Source organism: Rhea pennata, chromosome 2, assembly GCF_028389875.1.
Source record: "Rhea pennata isolate bPtePen1 chromosome 2, bPtePen1.pri, whole genome shotgun sequence".
Classification (NCBI taxonomy): Eukaryota; Metazoa; Chordata; class Aves; order Rheiformes; family Rheidae; genus Rhea; species Rhea pennata.
The window spans coordinates 90561333-90580819 of record NC_084664.1 but is presented as its reverse complement, the minus strand read 5'-3'; the positions used below and the strand labels follow the sequence as shown (position 1 = coordinate 90580819).

General features: G+C 42.4%; 3 protein-coding genes and 1 long non-coding RNA gene across 7 annotated transcripts; 2 read left to right on the top strand and 2 right to left on the bottom strand.

Annotated features, from left to right (window-relative positions):
- Nucleotides 1–407: 407 nt before the first annotated feature.
- Nucleotides 408–6857, bottom strand: TDP2 (tyrosyl-DNA phosphodiesterase 2). The gene is made up of 8 exons (XM_062568513.1): nucleotides 6852–6857; nucleotides 6624–6785; nucleotides 6467–6540; nucleotides 4426–4593; nucleotides 3027–3118; nucleotides 2462–2580; nucleotides 1918–2088; nucleotides 408–1028 (listed from the first exon to the last, which is right to left on the bottom strand). The coding sequence occupies exons 1-8, from the start codon at nucleotides 6855–6857 to the stop codon at nucleotides 747–749; spliced, it is 1074 nt and encodes a 357-aa protein (XP_062424497.1). The 3' UTR covers nucleotides 408–746.
- Nucleotides 6858–6904: 47 nt separating this feature from the next.
- ACOT13 (acyl-CoA thioesterase 13) lies at nucleotides 6905–12899 on the top strand. Its single transcript, XM_062569902.1, has 3 exons — nucleotides 6905–7028; nucleotides 9877–10061; nucleotides 12226–12899. The coding sequence occupies exons 1-3, from the start codon at nucleotides 6948–6950 to the stop codon at nucleotides 12380–12382; spliced, it is 423 nt and encodes a 140-aa protein (XP_062425886.1). The 5' UTR covers nucleotides 6905–6947; the 3' UTR covers nucleotides 12383–12899.
- Nucleotides 12573–18356, bottom strand: LOC134137198 (uncharacterized). 4 transcript variants are annotated; one of them, XM_062569899.1, is made up of 3 exons: nucleotides 17893–18356; nucleotides 17499–17685; nucleotides 12573–16694 (listed from the first exon to the last, which is right to left on the bottom strand). In XM_062569899.1, the coding sequence occupies exon 3, from the start codon at nucleotides 15989–15991 to the stop codon at nucleotides 14909–14911; it is 1083 nt and encodes a 360-aa protein (XP_062425883.1). In that variant the 5' UTR covers nucleotides 15992–16694; nucleotides 17499–17685; nucleotides 17893–18356; the 3' UTR covers nucleotides 12573–14908. The 4 variants fall into 4 exon arrangements, with proteins under 4 accessions (XP_062425883.1, XP_062425884.1, XP_062425881.1 ...); XM_062569900.1 differs by lacking the exon at nucleotides 17499–17685 and having other exon boundaries at nucleotides 12573–16508; XM_062569897.1 differs by having other exon boundaries at nucleotides 17499–17926.
- LOC134137202 (uncharacterized) lies at nucleotides 16163–17671 on the top strand. The gene is made up of 2 exons (XR_009957639.1): nucleotides 16163–16606; nucleotides 16701–17671. It is a non-coding gene; the product is annotated as an uncharacterized LOC134137202 (long non-coding RNA).
- Nucleotides 18357–19487: the final 1131 nt, after the last annotated feature.

The following is a 19487-nucleotide window of genomic DNA, read 5'->3' as shown; positions in this document are numbered from 1 at the left end:
AAAGCTCACAGGAAATACAGCTCTTTTAATCTGCAGCTCTTATATCTAGGTTAACAAACATAAAGCAAGTTAGAGACCAGCTTAAGGGTGCAACTGCCATACAGCCAACTATATCCATTTCTTGTCAAACAGACAGCAAGTCATTCTTAAGCCTGCTTCATATTGGTTTAATTCTTGCTTAAGAAACCCTTACTGTTTAAGAACTTAGTCGTTCTTCCCAAAGCTTCTCTATTATTTCGCCTGAGTGGCTACATGCATATAACTCAAATTCCAGAAGCTAATATAACATGCCTTGCAAGAGACATGGCTATAAACAACAATAGGAAGAGTTAAACAAAAAATAAAAAACAAAAAACAAAGAAGACAGAAGTTAAAAGAACAGATTTTTTTTTAAAAAAATCAGTATTTATTATGGGATTATAATGCATAACAAAACAAGACAGTAATTTAAGCCACCTAATATGTTTATGGATTGTATTTACAGTTCTTTTCCCTCCCATTTTAATAGCAGAATTTGTTTTTGTATTTGTGTACACTGTTGAAAATAATCATTTTAAAAATGATTCAAGAAATCATGCAGTTATGAAGATAATGGAGTGTTAGCTTGAAATGAAGACATTCCAGCAGAAGTCACGGATAGAGAAATTGCTAGGACTAAAAATTTATATAAGCCTTTAAACTGAGAATGTAAAACTTCATAAAAACAAGAAGAAAACACTTAAAATTAGAAATACAAGCTTTTTTTTTTATAATATTACATCAAAGTAACACAGAACACCCCAGTGATCACTAGGAAATTTGCCACAGTCTAGTTTTTCCAATCCAATTAAGTCCATACTTCGTGGAATGATGTGTCCCCCTTCTGCTGCAGACCGAAAGTAGACGCGATCGAATCTTAACTTGCACTTGTACGCTGCATCCAGGTTGGTATTGGAGTTTGTGTCCCAAGTATAACGGCAGTGTTTAGGTTTACCTAAAAACTCCCAGATATCCACAATGTTGCTAGGTAAGCCACCTAGTTTACTAACCTGAAAGTAAAAACCGAAACGGAACAAAACAAACAAAAAAACAACACTGAATTAAAAAATACTTTTAAAGGTGAAACACAAAACTACTATTTGCCAAAAACAGAACTCAGTTTCCACAGTATCTTCCCCCCATCCTGCAGCAGAAGATTAGTTATAGGAAATAAAGATATTAGAGGCCTTCCAAAAACGTGGTATTTTGCAGGGGACTTGAAAGCATGACCAGTTCCTGCAGTATTTCCTAAATCCAAAATATGCTACAAAAAAAAAAAAAAATGCAACTTTGCACTTTCAAGTTATTGGGATCAACACTGTTCTCTGAAACAATGCTATTTCAGTTCATCTCAATGAAAATTCACCAAAGAAAAAGAAGAAACACTGGCCTTTTAGTAAATGCAATTTCACTTTGAACATCACCAGCCAGAGTGACTTTAAGGTTTCCATGGTAGGGGATTACATTTAAACTTTTAAGATCTATTTCTCTAGAGCACATACTACTTTCATTGACTTGACTAGCTTCTGTCTTAGAAGCAGTCCCCAAGCTGAGCAAATAAAATCAGGTTCTCAAAATACTCCAAAAATTGAAACTTCATTAACTCTCTCTGCATCTTCTCAGAAATAAATATTGCTGACAAAGCATTTTGTGGTATAGTTGGAAAAACACTCTTCCTAAATCTCACCTCTGCTATAACAATTCTTCAGTATAGCAATGCAACAGCTTCTATTTAGCCACATTTCCACTTTTGAGAGCAAGAAGCTCCCTATCTCTGCTGTACCTAAGCAGTTCACAAGAAACTACCATGACATTCCTCAGGAAAAAACAAAAATGAATGAATAAAACAGCCTGAGAATGTTTTGTCTCAATATAATTAAGCTGCTGATTTCTGTTTACCTCACTGTCTCTGAGGTTTGTATCCCCTCCAAATATAACAGTAGTGGACTCTGATTCCTTCTGCATTTTGTTCAACACTATTTGCAGTTGCTTCACACGCTCTTTAGAATGATCTTTAGTGCTCTCTAGATGAGAGGTCATAAGGCAAAGCTCATTACCAGATACATTCACCTGTGCATGAAACAAAGCAGCAATATTACATTCCACTCCATGATAAGAAGTTCAAAGACAAAGAGAAATCACAAAGTAAATTATTGAATAGCATAGCTCTGATTAATACTAGTTTTAAATTGGAGCAGAATAGCTTACTGGCTTACAGGTGGATAGCAGGCCTCTAACTGTTGTTAGACAGAATAAGGTATTTCCAGTAACTTACTTAAAAGAGTCAAGGTCATTAACATCAAATGCAACTAACTGAGTTCATATGTTTGGAGTAGAAATGTTTCTGCTCTGTTTGAGACTGGCACTGAATAAGGTCAGTCCAGATATTTTGGGGGATTTTTTTGAAGGCAGACAAGCAGCTGTTCAGCATGTACTGACTCACATGCACAACCAAAAGGTTCCTCATCATGGACGTTGTTGGAAAAGGTATGATCTCTTGTTTTACTAACTTCACTCTTGAGTTCTTTAGCATTATGGCAGTGAAATAACCATCTACATTACCTAAAGAAGAATAAGAAAAAAAAAGGTCTAGGAAAGGTCATTGCTCACATCATAAAGTATTTATGGTTCTGAAAAAGATCTCTTCACTATGATCAGGGAGAATCATGCTAATTCGGAAGATACGCAAACTCATTAGTTTCGTAATAAGGGTGAGAAGTCTTCAGATTTTTTTTAATCCAAAAGTTCAAGAAACTACTCATCTACGACATTTTTGGCCACTCCTGCAATCAGTCTTTCAAACTGCATAAAATATAAAGGAAATCAACCGTCACACACACATTTTGCATCAAACTATATCCTGGTATCAAAACAGAGAAAGTAACTTACTTGCTTCTTTCTTCACATTACCCTTTTCAGTTCCTATGAGCTTTTGACAAGGAAGACAGAATAAAACTGAAGTTACTTCTTCCAGTATCTGCCTCATGAAGTTAGGGCTTATTTCTTACCTGGAATAATTGTGTAATTGCCTGCTCTCTTCTGTAGATAACACAGGTACGGTGGGATGACCTCCTGTAAAAACACCACATCCGGACTGTATCTGAAATCAGCAAGACAAGTTTTTAAATTAAATATGGAAAAGTGATGTCGTCACACTCTGATGCCAAATAGGATAGGGTCATGAATTTCAGGTGCACTTTTTTCCTTGTCTTCCTATATAGCGTAAGAATCTGTTTCAGAAAAAGAAAGAAAGAAAAAGCTCCACTATATTTATTACCATGTAAAGATACCACCATTGCTGAAAGGAGAAAACAGTGATTATTACTGACATAGGAATGTATGACTTCACAGGTTTCATTTTTTTACATGTGTGAGGAATTCAACTTAAATAGCTGAAAAGTAAGCTCTGGAACATGTTTTGCAAGATCTCCAGCAGAGTCCAAACCCTACCTCATTCCCTTACATGAGGTACTCCCACAGTAACCTACTATTTGTTTTCTCCATTTTCATCTACGCTATGCTCTTACTTCTTAGTGCTGTGCAATCAATCCATAAAGGTTCATGAGAGGCAACAGCCTCAAGAGTGCTCATTTAGATGTGCCATTTACAGCTGTCCCTATGTATGCTACACTGCTGAATAAACCTGCTCTAACCAAGTGAAGGACAAACCTAAGGCCTTATCTAGAGAAGAAAAATTAAATCACCCCAGTTTAATAAAATCAAATTTAAATTGATTTACTTAAGGTCTTTCTATTGGCTTAAGAGGGGCTTATATTAACACTTTAAAAAAATCAGTTTAATTCACACTGATAAATTACTGTATTAAGTTAAACTAATTTATATAATTGTTAAATAGCTTAAATATATATTCATGGAAGGCTTTCAATGGTGTAACCATAAAAGGTAATCAATGCTGCAGTTTTATTCTTCTCACAGATTCTGTTGCTTTTGTCTTAACTTGCATATTTTCATTTTTGATAGCCAAATAACAGTAATGTCAAGAGAACCACTTTTCACATATGCCATATAGTTTGTTCGAGAGTGAAGTTATATTCATTCTGCTGGAACCAGACAAATAAGTTTCTTGGACTTTAAGATGCACAGATGGAAGTATGCTCTTGCTATATGATTGTAACGTGGTGTTAACTTGGTATTGTTCATTACAAAGAACCTTTTAAAAGAAGCCATTGCAAGATCTTTAACCTCTGATATGTTGCATAGGTTAGACCTCGCCCTGACAGTTCATCAACTTTTATTCATCTATTTCAGGGTTTATAAATTTAGGATTGTTGAATCTAGTGTTAAGATAATTTCTGCATAAACACTTTGTGAGCAAAGTTAAACAAGCAGATTGCTTTCTCCTTTAAAGCTGGGTGCATGACAACTCAAAGATGAAACTATACTTACAATGCCAGATAAGAACAGACTCCTCTAGCTCGGTCTTGCTGATTTCCTAAATCCAGACCATCAACGTTCCAGGTGATTAGTGAGAAGCTGCTGTCATCTTCTTGTTGCCTTGAGTCTGCACCATTGACATCAGCATTACTAGTAGTTGCATCAGTTGTCAGGTCAACACTAAAAAGATAGTTTACTTTTTTGTCAACATCGTAATACTATTCCCCCTTCGATTACTTCCCTTACTCTCTAAAGAAAAAAGTTTTAGACTCTCCACAATTTTCAGCCAACTAAACCCTTTCGAACAAGTGACAAATAAGTTAACATAAGTTGATCCCTTATTCAAAGGAGTGCACTAACTGCATGCACACCTCAATCACTCAGAGCCTTAACGCTTGGGAGAAGTAAGCAGTTTTAACTCCTCACAGACACAAGACAACACGTACTATTCCAATTCAAGTTAATCCGATGGAAACCAATGTAACTCAATGGACTTGTATAATTCAACTTTTCACCCATATTAGTTTCTGTAGATGGCCTGTATATATTAATTTCTCAAAGACTTTCCAACATACTAGAAGCAAACAGCTGCAGCCAGGATGTGCCCACCTTTGTAGAGCAGCTAAGTTTCTTCTGAAAGCTGAGCCACCTGTGGACCTATGCGTGCTAGCTCACTGTGTGACGGAGCTGCTTTCTTCAGAAACATTCACCCCAAATCCCATCTCAAAGACAAAGGCCCTGTCTACCCTGTTGACTTGATAAAAACTAGCCAGCACTGTGAAAGTATGAGTGCCCATCTAGTCCCTGTTCTGGGACTGTGTTGCTAAAGAGGACCAGACTATCTGTTAAAGCATGGTCCAATGTGAACTCCCTCAGTAAAGGGACAGTCTATAATAAAACATGTTAACTAGTACAGATAAGACTAGACAAACTGTTCTGGCAAAGTTGGGATAATAGAGTTTGGTTTTAAGCACAGGATTTATACATACATATGCAAATAAGGCCTTGAACCAAAACATATTTGTTCCCTAGAATTAAAGGAAATTTAGTTTTTGTACTTGGTGCCGCACAAAAAGCGTAAGATTCCACTACACATAATATAAAGTGAACTGGAAAAGATGGGCTAACAAAGGAGGAGAGACCAACAGATTCTGAAATAAGTAAGAGTTTTATATGATATATGCCTCTGAAATTCTCCTACCATGGGAACAGTTTATACTGCAACACGAAGGACTATGAGATGAAATATGAATATATATGGACCCCAAGAGGTGAAAAAATAGCAGCTGAAACATTTTTCCCCCTGAAAATGATGGGGAATACTTGCTGCATTAACTGGGGGGCAAAACAACTACTCGAACTGCCTGCTAAAAAATTTTAAACCAGAAATCCTAGAGAAATAGAATTGCCTCATATTGACACTGACAACTACATTACATGAGTGAAAACATAATTGTAACTGGTGTTTCTTCCTACACTACCACTGTTGCCACTGCTTACTAGTAACAGTCCAGAATTGGTGCTAGATAGAGAAAAATTTACATTTCTCTGGCAGTTTAAGAAGTTACCAGCCCTTCATTACTATAGGCTTCACCTCCACATGGCCACTTGACTAGAACAGCCCGGAAGGCTTTTTTAAGCCAGCTTGTCAACACCAATGTCAGGATGTGCTCCAAGCCGAACAAGACCTTGCTTAAAGCACACGAGGAAGCCAAACACCGAGTAGCAAAACACAAACGCCTCTTTCCCCTAAGCGGGGCGCCTCCAGAGAGTCCTCTCCCCACCACCACCCCGCGCATCCTGCACGCCCCAGCTCCAGGCAGAAGCCTCAGTGCAAGAGCAGAGACGAGGACGGAGGGAGAAAGGGCAGAGGAGCTGGCAGCTCGGCACAGACGTATCCCGGCTCAGCCCGGGATGCCCACAGCACGTTCACTGCCGCGAAGGCCACACGGGCTCCTCCGCACCGCGTGCGACGGCACCCCCGGCCCCGCACCGCCGACTCCCCGCAGCCCCCCGCGGCGCGGCGCGGCGCGGCGCGACGGCGGCCACTCACCAGCCCCCGGGCGCGGCGCGGCGCGGCGCCTCGGCCTCCTGCCGCGGCGGCTCGAAGTAGGCGTTCAGCGCCCTCTGAAACACACAGGCCGCGGAGCGCTGGGGAGGGCGCCGCCGGCGGGGGGCGCCCCCGGCCCCGGCCCCGGCCCCGGACGCACCTGCAGGTGCCAGCCGTGCTCGGCCAGGTAGCGCCGCGCCAGCTCCGCGTCGCTGCCGGCGACGGCGGCGAACTCGGAGCACAGCCCCCTGCGCCACTTGGCGCGGCCCGCCGCCGCCGCCGCCTCGTCCCCATCCGCGTCCCGGTCCCCGCGCCGCGCCCCCTCCCCACCGTCCTCCTCCTCCTCCTCCTGCTCCCGGCGAGGCGCCTGCTCCGGCGTCGCCGCCACCTCCATGGCGAAGCGGCGTCACGGCGGAAGCTGCCGGGAAGCCCCGCCCCGTCCGCCGCCTCCGCCGCCGCGGCGGGTAGGTGACGCCGCGCCGCCATGCGCTTCACGGTGGAGACTCTCCGCGAGGCCGTGGGCTACATGGTGGAGTCGCAGGGCTTCGACCGGGTGCTCCGCAAGGTACGGGCCGGACCGGACGGCACCGGACCGGACCGGACCGGACCGGAGTGGCGCGGGGGAGGGGGCTCGGCAGGCCCCGGGGCGCCGCAGCCGGCGGCCGCGCCGGGCTTTCCTGCCCGCCACCCGCACCCCGCACCCCCCCCCCCCACCCGGGCGCACCCCCCCGGGGCAGCCGCCGCGGTGTGGGGCCGCGCTGCGCGGTGGCTGGCGACCGCCTTGTGCGGGGGCTTGGGTCGTGTGCCCCCCCCCCCCACCCCCCATGGTGACAAAACGCGTTAGAAAATAAAGTTATTATTGAGGAACGCTTGCTTCCCACAGTGGAGCTGCCGCGGCGAGGAGGAGGGTTTCGGTGAGGAGCTCACCGTTAGATACTACCTCACTGGCGGCCTTCCCTTTATAATTAGTTAGGGGCACGCTCATTTCTTTCTTTTTTTTTTAATGGTATCCTGTCATCACCGTTAAAAAAAAAAAAAAAAAAAAAAAAGTGGCTCAGAGTTCACCTTGAAAACACAAGTGCTTCAGTGCTGCCTGCGTTCGTAAGGCGGCCTTGAGCCAGCTCCAGCGCAGCGTGACGTCGCGAGCAGGAAGGTTCAGCAAAGTTACCGCGTCTCGTAGTTCTTCCTCGGGAAGCAGTTTGCAGTGCTGCGCTTAAATTTTGCAGTGCCTGAATTCCGCGTTTAACGTCTTAGTTTCCACTTACTGGCGTAGCTGTGACGTGGGGGTATGCAGTAAGTATAGCTAAGGAAACCACCCTGGTAAAAATGCCTACGCCTCTCGCACGATACAGGCACAAACCTAGTACCTCAAGGATTTGGATATATACACTTCTCTATATGTCAAGCACGAAGCTTTATGGTTGGGAAGCTGTGTTAGTTACAGAGATTCTGATCTCTGAAATGCAGTATTTTAGCTCAGAAAGGTAACTAGCTGGAAGTAAGCTTTGGGAGACAGGCTTCTCAGCTTGCTGTAGGATATTTTTTGACCTTTCTTGCAATCCACTTCTAGAAATATGATGCTATGAACACAATAATAATGACAATAATAAAGCTATGGTTTTGTTTGAATTTAAAGTGTCTGTTGTTGTTCTGGGAGCTACTTCAAGCCATTCTTACCATAACTAAATGTGACTTGAGATTTCTCCTTTTCTGGAGAAGACAAATTTTAGTCTGAAACTTCTGAGCTCCAGCATGAGACTTAGTTTCTGCTTTAATTCCAATGTGGTATCTGTATAGGGCTTAACTACCACTGGGCTTAAAGCCTGTTCCCCAAAGAAGTGGTGCATCGCAGTAGCAGTTGGAAGCTGAAGCAAAACACTGCTCACTGAGACATGGGAGGACTGGGAGAGAAGGGCTGTGAGAAGAGAAGTCCCCACCGGCAGTTAGAGCGGTGTCAGTTGTGGGAGCGCTCAGCTGTTCAGCTGTTGTCACCAAGAGCGGCAAGCAGACAGTACCAGATTATGGGGCTGGCAACCACCACCAAACGCTTTCCCGGCCTTGCTGATGGACCGAAGCACTCTTGAAGGTAGTGGAAGCCATCTGCTCCCAATGTCAAGCATCAGTCAAAACATCACAAATGGTGTCAAAACCGTAGGCCTCCAGCCAGTGCAGTGCAACATGGTCTCTTAGGGCTTGAGATGTTCATTGATCATGGTGCTGTATTATGTTAGGACACCGCCTCAGTGATTCACTTCTGCATATTTTCACGTTTTTTTTCCATTTGTATTTGGTCTCTGTAGTCCATCAATATTTATTTTAGTACAACCTCTCTGCAAAATTAGGATAAATTTGGGCCTACCAGAAAGGGATGTTGGCTAGAACTGAGCTCCTATACCACCTTATAAATAAGTAATAGTGAAACTGGAGAAATTTCAGTCATAATTTGTTTTAAGATTAAAGAGAATAAATCAGTCTCTCTGATACAGTATGGAAACATTTAAACTAGGGAAAAAAACCCTTATGGGTAAAAAAAAATAAAATGTAGTAGAAACTGTAATAAATATTATGCCCACATTTCCCTTGTGACAGTTTAAGTGTACTTCAAAGTATTAGTTGTAGGGCTGAACATATAGACTGTATTTATCCCAGTTTTGCATCTGTAGTGCTCCTGACTGAAAAGACTTGAGCAGATGATTTTAAATACTGAAATGCAATGATTTCTTGGTCTCAAAATTCTAGCTTCTTGGGATGGTTACACAGGAAGCATGGTAGCACAAATGTGCTGTAGTTTTCTGTTACAGACGTATGGGTTGTGATAAAGGTGTACCCACAAGTTATAGTGTTGTAATACAGTGTAGTATAACATTGGATACTTCTACTGAGAAACATGTATTTCAATACAGAGAGGCCAGTCTGATTATCATTCCCACTGTTCATTTCAAAATAATGATTTTTACTGAGGTTGCTCTAGAAGTAAGATTAATAAATTAGTATCAGTCTTTGTTTTCGTTTTGTGAGTTAACAAACCTTCATAACTATAGTATGTACAGATAGTCCAAGCAGTGTTGTATTCCCTCTAATTAAGGTTTTCAGTCATAGATTAAAGCAAAAGGCAAAATAATGAAGAATGCTGTCTCCTAAGCAACTCCTGAGAGCTTAGCAAGTATTAAAGTTTTGTTAATCTGTCAGTATAAATCTGTACCAGAAATACAAATTTTGCTAAAGCAAGAAGCTTCAGCTCAAATTTTATGGAAATATCTAATGTGGCAGTTGAACTTTAATATTTCACATCTTTAAATTTTTTTCTTATGAGTCCAAAATTAAAACAAGGTTCACTTTCAGCTTGATTCAGGGCAGTCTTTGGAGTTGGTACTCTTGTCAGTAAACTTTTTATTTCTCTTTTGGTTATACAGATGAAACTTCTTTCTGCAACTCCTGGGAAAGTTGTTTGTGAATTGAAAGTAGAGGAGGAGCATACAAACAGAGGTGGCACATTACACGGAGGTTTGACAGCCACACTTGTGGATGTGGTGTCAACAGCAGCATTGCTGTACACAGAAAGAGCAGTGCCTGGAGTCAGCGTGGACATGAACATCACGTAGGTATCCACCATGCTTGATAGAACACCCTACCTTTTCTTTCCCTAACAAGGTGTTGACGTTGTAATTCTTTTCTACGCTGTAGTACCGTCTTTAAAAATCTTTTTTTCCCTTTGGTTTCAGAAATCTTGTTTTGATAAATTAACGGGAGGCTATATTTGAGGATATTGCCAGTTGGTGGAAAAACTGGAGTCAGGCTTGCTTTTATTTTGTTACTGCTTTGTATTTAGTGCCTTTACAAGGCAGTACCCATTCATTCGCAGAATAGTGAAGGGGTGTCGAAATGTGGTAAACTTTAGGCTTATAAAATTGTCTCAACTTCTCTCTTCACTTGTGAAGATACTTTAGAGAGCAACCTCAAGCAACAAGATCTAGGTTAAGAAGCTTTCTGCAAGTTCTTTTAGGATTAGTTCATACAATACTAAAACAGTAAACATTTTACCTCTATTACATGCTGAGATGGGGGGTAAATCATAGATTGATTCAGAATTGCTCACTGGGATAAGATTTCTTTAGTGTGATTTAAAGATGGTTCTTATACTGAGAATATTGAGAACAGTTCTTTCTGTAAAGTAATTTTAAAGGACCTTTTTTTTAAAAGTTGTTCTGAAGCCTTCTTTGATCATAAAGTTTGTCAGCTTTGCTTGATAACTCTTAATGACAATACTATGACTGCTTGGAACAAAAGTAATCCTACCTGCAAAAAACTAACACTGAAATTAAAATCTGGGAAAAGTAACCCCAATCAAAATTGACTAAAAAACACTTTGAAAACATGTGAGTGAATGCATGTAAGAGAGAGAAAGAGATCTGTGTATCTATACCAAGTTACTTTTCACTCCTCTGCACCTTCCAGTTTCTCTGCTGGCAGGGTATGCCCAGAGCATCTATTCAAGCTTTCTTCTACCACTATGATGACAAGGAAATTATTTAAAATGAAATGAAAACCTGAAATTTTGGTATGATTGTATTTCGTTCCCCTCCCAATTATATAAGGGCTGAAACCTCAAGAAAACGCTCCCTCTGGAGGTGATCCAAAATGATACGGAGTAGCATAACCTTTAGGAAATGTCATCTGAAGCAATGCTTAAAGCTTTGTGCAACCCAACCACTCTGCTTTCCAAGAACAAGTGATACTGGATATTGAATACTGCTATAGTACAGCTTTTTCCTTTTTGGGAAGAAAGCTTTTTTAAAAGTTGTCACGAGGAAGCTATTTCAGTAATGGAAGAAAAAAATAGAAGCAGAGATTTTTTTTTCACCTCCCCCCTCTTTTTTTTGTTTTGATCACAAGAAGATCAGCAGCAGGCTCTGAGAATGAAACAGGACTGAAACTGAAATCCTGCCCTGTCAGCTAATCAGGGTTGTGCTACATCAGCATTAGACTTGACTGACATACTTTTGAAATGGTGTCATGTGAACAATGGACTGGTTGATGAAATGTATCTCAAGAAGAGATAATTATATGCTCTCCTGCATAACTCCAGCCTTTGAATATTGTTCCTTTACCTCAGATCATGGTTGGATCACACACTCATCCTGATTCTCTCCAGGGTTTTTAGAGGAATTTCTTCTCTATTCCCTGGAGAGTGTTCAAAAAGCAAACCCACCCACTCATGTAAATAAAACAGAAAGTTATCTAATGAGTGGAAACTAAGTTAAATCAGGAAATCCTGAAGGCCTCCCAAATTTCCATGAATTCTAAGAGTATAAGGGAAATATGAAAAGCAGTTTATCTATGATTGGCTTCTGTACAGAAATGACTTTCTGGAGCTTTTGTTCCAGAGACATTTTGCAACTAATCTAGCCAGACTGGTTTAGAAGGGCTGTAGAGTCAGAAGCAGCAAGAATGAGACTTGGAACAGGACCTGTAAGTGAGGTCTTTGATACCTAATTGTTTCTGCTCCAAAATGGAACTTTGACAGAAAAAAGCTATGGGTTCTTTCTCTACTACTACACTCCAATTTTCTCTGCTAACTACTGCAGCATTTAGTAGGAATTCAAGGACTTTAAAAGCAGGGATTTGAAAACAGGCAATTAGAGAGATTTGTTTTTAATTATGCAGTTTTGCTAGTTCCTTTCATATTTATCTAAAATGCAGGGATAGTCTTGGATTTGTGCTCTGTGTAGAATCTTACTTTTTTATTTTGTTTTTCATTTAAGATACACAGCTGCTGCTAAGATTGGAGAAGAGGTATTGATTACAGCCCAGATTTTGAAGCAAGGAAAAAATATTGCATTTGCCAGCGTGGATTTAACAAACAAGGCAACAGGAAAGTTAATAGCACAAGGCAGACATACAAAGTATCTTGGAAATTAGTATAAGGAGGTAATTTAAAAAATAATAATGTTGGGCTTAAGAATCCCAACATGGAATGATTTTCTCATTTATGCACTAAGATGGATCATTTGCACAAAATGTTGATAACGTAATGAACAAATGTCTGTATTACCATCAAAATTGCTATAAGCCTAAAACTAGTGTCTACTTTGGAAGGAATAACAGAACGAGAGCATGAAGATGCATTTATTTTTTGTTCAAGATGACAGAAAGGTCCAGCAAACAGCTTACCAGCATACCAGTGTTAGCTTGGTTTTCTTTTACCTGTGGTATACATGGTGTGACTAAGCATCTCTCTCTCCAGGTTTGTCACAATCACAAACATTGTATTTGCATATAAAGTACTTGCTCTTTAAGATGGTAGTAAAGAGTTTTTACAGACATTGTTTGAAACAGTATTTTGAGAGTGCAAAGTAAGCTAAATACAAAGGGTAATTTACTGATGCTGTAACAGATTCATAACTATTCAATAAAATTTTCTGAAACTCTTTTTAAAGACTAGTTAATAGTTCTGTAATTGAGTAAAAGCAGGTCAGCATGGAGTCCTTGAAAAAGGGTGTGGTAGAACCCTCATATGCAAGTTTTCATGATTAACTTCATCCTCATTACCCTATATAGGAAAATACAGTTACACTGGGGTTTTTCAGCTCTACCTAAAATTCTGGTTATATTTCTTTAAAAATCATCAAGTGAAACTCAGAGCTGAGTAAGTATATCCAGTGACCCATCGATCAAACTTTAGCTGTAAATTGCTTGTTTTCTGCTGAATTTGGTGGAGCCAGGCTGCTCTTCATCAGTTGAAGACTTGTCTCCTCATGTACTGTTGTGGGCAGGTTTAAAGTGATGACTAGATCATCTTTGGCAAGGCCAAAACCCCACCAATGATATGTACGTACTATCAGGTTCTATAAACCATGACCTTTATTTTTCTTCTCTAGAAAGAGCTCTGAAGGTTAAAATACACTAGAGTGCATGAAGAATTCTTTTTGTCATGTAAGTTGACTCACTCTCTTTAAAAGATTTGAGTTTTGTGATCAGATATATAGGCTTTTTTTTTTCCCAATGTGCAAAACCAAAGAAATAATTTGCTATGAAGTTTGTTGTATAACAGTGACCTGTCCTGCAAACTGATTATCAACATAAAGTTGAACACAATTCACAGAATCATAAAATCAGTAAGATTGGAAGGGACCTCTGGAGATCAGCTAGTCCAACTCCCCTGCTCAAGCAGGATCACTCAGAACATGTTAGACAGGGCTGCATCCAGGCAGGTTTTGAAGATCTCCAGAGAATGAGACTCCACAACCTCTCTGGGCAACCTGGTCCAGTGCTCTGTCACTCTCACAGGGAAGAAATTCCCCCTCACGGTCAGGTGGAACTTCCTGTGCTTCAATTTCTGCCCATTGCCTCTTGTCCTGTCACATGGGACAGCTGAAAAGAGTTTGGCCCCATCCCTTTGACACCCTCCCTTCCGATACAGATATTGATAAGATCCCCCCTCAGTCTTCTCTTCCCCAGGCTGAAGAGGCCCAGCTCTCGTAGCCGTTCCTCAGAGGGCAGATGCTCCAGCCCTCTGATCATCCTCGCAGCCCTACGCTGGACTCTCTCCAGTAGCTCCATGTCTCTCTTGTACTGGGGAGCCCAGAACTGGAGACAGTACTCGAGGTGAGGCCTCACCAGGGCTGAGGAGAGGGGCAGGATCACCTCTCTCCACCTGCTGGCAACACTCTTCCTAATGCACCCCAGGAGACCATTGGCCTTCCTGGCCACAAGGGCACATTGCTGGCTCATGGTCAACTTGTCATCCACCAGCACTCCCTGGTCCTTCTCTGCACAGCTGCTCTCCAGAAGGTCAGTCCCCAGCTTGTACTGGTGCCGAGGGTTATTTCTGCCTAGGTGCAGGACTCTGCACTTGCCCTTGTTGAACCTCAGGAGGTTCCTCTCTACCCAGCTCTCCAGCCTGCCCAGCTCTCTCTGAATGGCAGCACAGCCTTCAGGTGTATCAGCCACTCCTCGTAGCTTGGTATCATCAGCAAACTTGCTGAGGAGGCACTTCATCCCCTCATCCAGGTCACTGATGAAGAAGTTGAACAGGATGGGACCCAGTACTGAGCCCTGGGGGATGCCACTAGCCACAGGCCTCCAACTGGACTCCACGTCACTGATGATGACCCTCTGAGCTCTGCCTTTCAGTCAGTTCTCAATCCACCTCACTGTCCGCTCCTCTAACCCACTCTTCCTGAGATTCTCTAGGAGGATGTTATGGGAGACAGTGTCAAAAGCCTTGCTGAAGTCAAGGTACACAACGTCCACTGCTCTTCCCTCATCTATCCAGCCAGTCATTCCATCCTAGAAGGCTATCAGATTGGTTAAGCAGGATTTCCCCTTCCTGAATCCATGCTGGCTACTCCTGATCACCTTCTTTTCCTCCACATACCTGGAGATGACATCCAGAATGAGCTGTTCCATCACCTTACCAGGGATGGAGGTGAGGCTGACCAGCCTCTAGTTGCCTGGGTCTTCCTTCTTGCCGTTCTTGAAGACTGGAGTGACTTTGGCTTTCCTCCAGTCCTCAGGCACCTCTCCAGTTCTCCGGGACCTTTCAGAGATGATGGAGAGCAGCTTGGCAACAACATCCGCCAGCTCCCTCAGTACCCGTAGGTGCATCCTATCAGGGCCCATAGATTTGTGGATGTCTAGCCTGCCCAGAAGGTCTCTAATCCTATCCTCTTCAACCAAAGGAAAGTCTTCCCTTCTCTGGACTTTCTCCCTTACCTCCAGGCTCCGGGATTCATGGGGGCTGCCAGGATTCAGTATTTCAGAATTGCCAGAATTCAGTAATACTGCCTTCTCTGTATCCCTTGTCACCAGGGCCCCTGCCCCTTTCAGAAGCAGGCCCACATTTTCCCTAGTCTTCCTCTTGCTGCTGATGCATTTGAAGAAGCCCTTCCTGTTGTCCTTGACATGCCTTGCCAGACTCAGTTCCAGCTGGGCCTTAGCCTTCCTCGCTGCGTCTCTACATACTCTGACTGCATTCCTGTAATTCTCCCACGTAGCCTGTCCCCTCTTCCACATTCTGTGTACTTTCTTCTTCTGTCTGAATTTGGCCAAGAGCTCCTTGTTCACCCATGCAGGTCTCCTGCCCCTTTTGGTGCACTTCTTACTCATAGGGATGCACCGCTCTTGAGCTTGGAGGAAGTGATGTTTGAATACTAGCCAGCTCTCCTGGACCCGCCTTCCTTCTAGGGCCTTAACCCATGAGATTCCACCAATTAGGTCTCTGAAGAGCCCAAAGTCCGCTCTCCCGAAGACTGGGGTTGCAATCCTGCTTGTTGCCTTACTTCTTTCCTGCAACATCCTGAACTCCACCATTTTGTGGTCACTGCAGCCAAGGCTGCCCCCAACCTTCGTATCTCCAACCAGTCCCTCTCTGTTGGTTAGGGCAAGATCCAGCAGGACACCCTTCCTTGTAGGCTCCTCGACCACTTGTGACAAGAAATTATCAGTGCATTGCAGGAGCCTCCTGGACAGCTTGTGCCTTGCTGTGTAGTCCCTCCAGCAGATGTCAGGGTGGTTGAAGTCTCCCATGAGAAATGGGAGATTTAAAATTTAATAATGTATCAGAAATCTTTCCAAGATTACTTTAAAACAAACAGTACTGGCTGCTGTAACAAACTTATCCCTGAATGGTAGTTTTTCAATTAAACTACAGATGGCTCAGGCTATTAGCATTTATTTTTGCTACAAGTCTAGTTCACATTGCCTCCAACCCTGATAGAAGCTTCTTCTATGAAGCTTAGAAGTGTACATGGTTTACGCCCCTGTGGCGTTGTAAGGGTGGCATCCTCTGTTCAGCAGTATATTCGTAATGACTTTCTTCCTCAGTATTTTCACTCATGCTCAGTCGTCTCTAAATCTCATTTATAAAAACTTCATGTTTTGCTACAGCATACACAAGATGACACTTACCTCGGTCCAGATTTATCTTTTTACCTTTTCTCACCAGAACTATATGCTTCACTGGATCATGTTATTTCTCCCCTTACAGCTTCTTCTGCCCAGGATCAATTACAGGCCTTGAGCATCTCCACCTCCTCTGAAATTACTAGCAAAAGGAGCAGATTGAGAGGATTTATCAATGTGCAGACATGTCCTTTGGTTTAGGAACTGCAGTTCTGGTTGTCTTCTCATTTACATATTCTGGTATGGCCAATTGTCCCTCACTCTTCTGCTCCTGATTCTCACCTCTTTTCCCTCCCTTTTCCTCATTCTTAAATTTTCCTGTTTTCTTCTATAGGTTATCCACATAGTAGCATGCAAGAGGTGAAAGAAATGGAAGAGAGGAATAGCATGCCTCCTCCTCCCCACTAGTATAATCACACCCACCACTGGAACACAAGACTGATTTTGACTACTATCTGAAATAAGAAGTAGACAGTGCTGAAAGATTCAGACACCTCTCGGTTAGCGCTGTGTGCTGGGACAACTCCACTGTTGTGTAACTGTCCCAGTGCAACTTAACATGACTTCCTCAATCAAAGCTGGCTGCCTCAGGACACTACCATAGTAAGTGGTCTCATTCTATCACTTAGCATTCGTCACACCTACGTAATTACAATTGAAAAGTGTCCCCGCAAATTAAGAATGGCAAATCTCAACCCGTAAACAATATCCTCCTGTTCTCGTTCAAGTTTGGAAAGGACTGCCGCAGGCTGAGAGGTAAAGAGGAAAACCTTCCTGAAATAACTCTTCTGCCTCATAAAGACAGGCTGTTTGACACAGTATTTTAGTGCTGCCTAATTAATAGAAGTGGGACACCATTAATATGCAGGACAGGTATTTTAGAAGCAGTTCATTATACCGATTATTTTAAGACATCCTTGTTCGTTATCTCTCCATTAGCAGCAGCACTCTGACCTCATCATTTATTTCACAGCTCACCTTTGGCTTCGGGACAATTCCTCCTTCTCAGAAGAAACTGTCACCACTGAGCTTGTATATCTTTGGGTGTGAACTGTCAGGTGTCAGACAATATTTAGAAGTGTTCTTTGCTGATTCCAGCCTAATCTACCGATTGAAAAAAACAGTATCTTACCGTAGCTGTGTTTAAAGTGGAACAATGGAGAAATTCTTTCCATAATAAGGACAAATGGCACATGGTTCCACCAGGCATCAGAACAAGCACTTCCTGCAAGGTTGACCCGGTTGCATCAGTGCAGATTTAGGCGTAAATGCTTTACAAGCAAATAAAATGACTTGATGAGATCATCCTGTGATGCTTACTGGTATAAAAAAAATATATTCAATAACTGGCAGACATCTGTAAGCTCCATACCTTACAGCTGCAAATGATGGGACAGCCCCTCCCATGCCTTTTTTTTTTCCCCAGAAACATACCAAATATCTACACTATACTCTTTGATGTCTAGAGCTGTCTTTACATAGGGCTAATCTTTTCTATGTCTATAACACATTGTGAAATAACCCACCTCCAGCAGTGAAAACCACCACAGCTTACCCCTGCATACAATATATTGGTAAGCTAAGTATTTCATGCTGGTATCACATTATTACTGACTGCATTCAGACGGAAGCTCAAGTATTTTTGCCACGGTGGTGCTGTGCAGTCCTATAGTTCAAGGCTTTTACATATCCTTTGAAAAAATGAGGAACCAAAATAGAATCATTGCTGGTGTTTAAAACTCAAGAGCAAGGATAGTAATCCGGGCAGGAACCGATCACAAACTGAGTTGCTGTGAGGAGGGGTTTTGTTACTAAGGTTTCCAGCTCTCAGGAATAAGCAGCTTGTCAGTGATGCACCAGACTGGAGTGCGGTGAAGGAAGGCACTGCTGAAACAAGTGTTTTTACTACCAAGGCTCTCTGTTAGTCTTTCAGGTTAAGTTACCTGTCACAGAACAAGAAAAAGGTGGTAAATTCAACAAGCCCTGGGAGGGAAGTTTTTTTTTTTTTTTTTTTTTTTTTTTTTTTTTTTAAGTGCAGAGACTACTACAAAATACGAGTCAAGGGTCTCACAGCTTAGCTGGTTCCCCTCAGTTACTCTGCCAAGTTTGTTACAAGCTAGCTGAGTTCCAATTCTCAAACTGACAAGCACTACCTCTTAAAGAGGACTGGGGGAAAGAATTAGATGGAATGTTGAATAATTCTTCTGAACCCTGGTTCAGTGCTGTTCTGTTCCATTGACGGGTTCTGAGCCACTACCAGTGACACGGAAGAACTCCTAATCGCATTTTATTGCTTTTCTATTTCACAATTTTTCTACCACCTGCAGAAATTGTCTATTCAGGAGAAACAAAAAGAAACGTCAAAGCTTCTTTCTCATCTCATTTTCTGTCAGTATGGAGAAAAGCACGTTGATTCCTATTTTACTGCTTAATTCTGGGACAACCTTTGTGATTCTACAACACATTCACTCAGTGACTTCCTGTTACTCCATACCCTGGTCCCAAGCAGCCATGGCTGTGTAAAGCTACAGCATAAGCCATGATACAGTTCTTGCCTCAGTTGAAGCAAATTACCTCCACACTCCTCTCCAACATGGCACATTGGCTATCCACCAGAAAATCCCTATGATTGTTCACCAAAATAACTACCCTTGGGCTGTACAACAGTAGAAGAACTCTGGAGTTTTGATAACTTCTGCTTAAAAGGCATAGCAGCTGCTTAGAGACAGTTTTTCAAGAGAACCCGGAAAAGCAGCTTGCAGAGCAGGTGCTTTAGGCTCAGCATAGGTCTAGCAAACTGTAATTGTGCTCAAATTATGGGACCTTCCCATAGGTAAATCCTTTTCAAGCAGATGAACTAGGTCAAAGATACCTTCAGTCTTGACAAGCATTTTAATCAGCCACGCAAAAGAAAAATGTGGGCATATCACTTAGCTTGGTTCAGTTAACCTGTAGAGCTGATGTATCCTTCCACAGCATCAGTGCTGTAAAGTCTGAACTCCCAGCTGAGATGCAGAAATCACACCGCAGTACTCACTGCTACAGATGGAACCGTGGTTTTGTTCTTAATATTTCATACAGCAGAGTCCATCTGTATTTCAAGTGTACCATGCTACAAGGA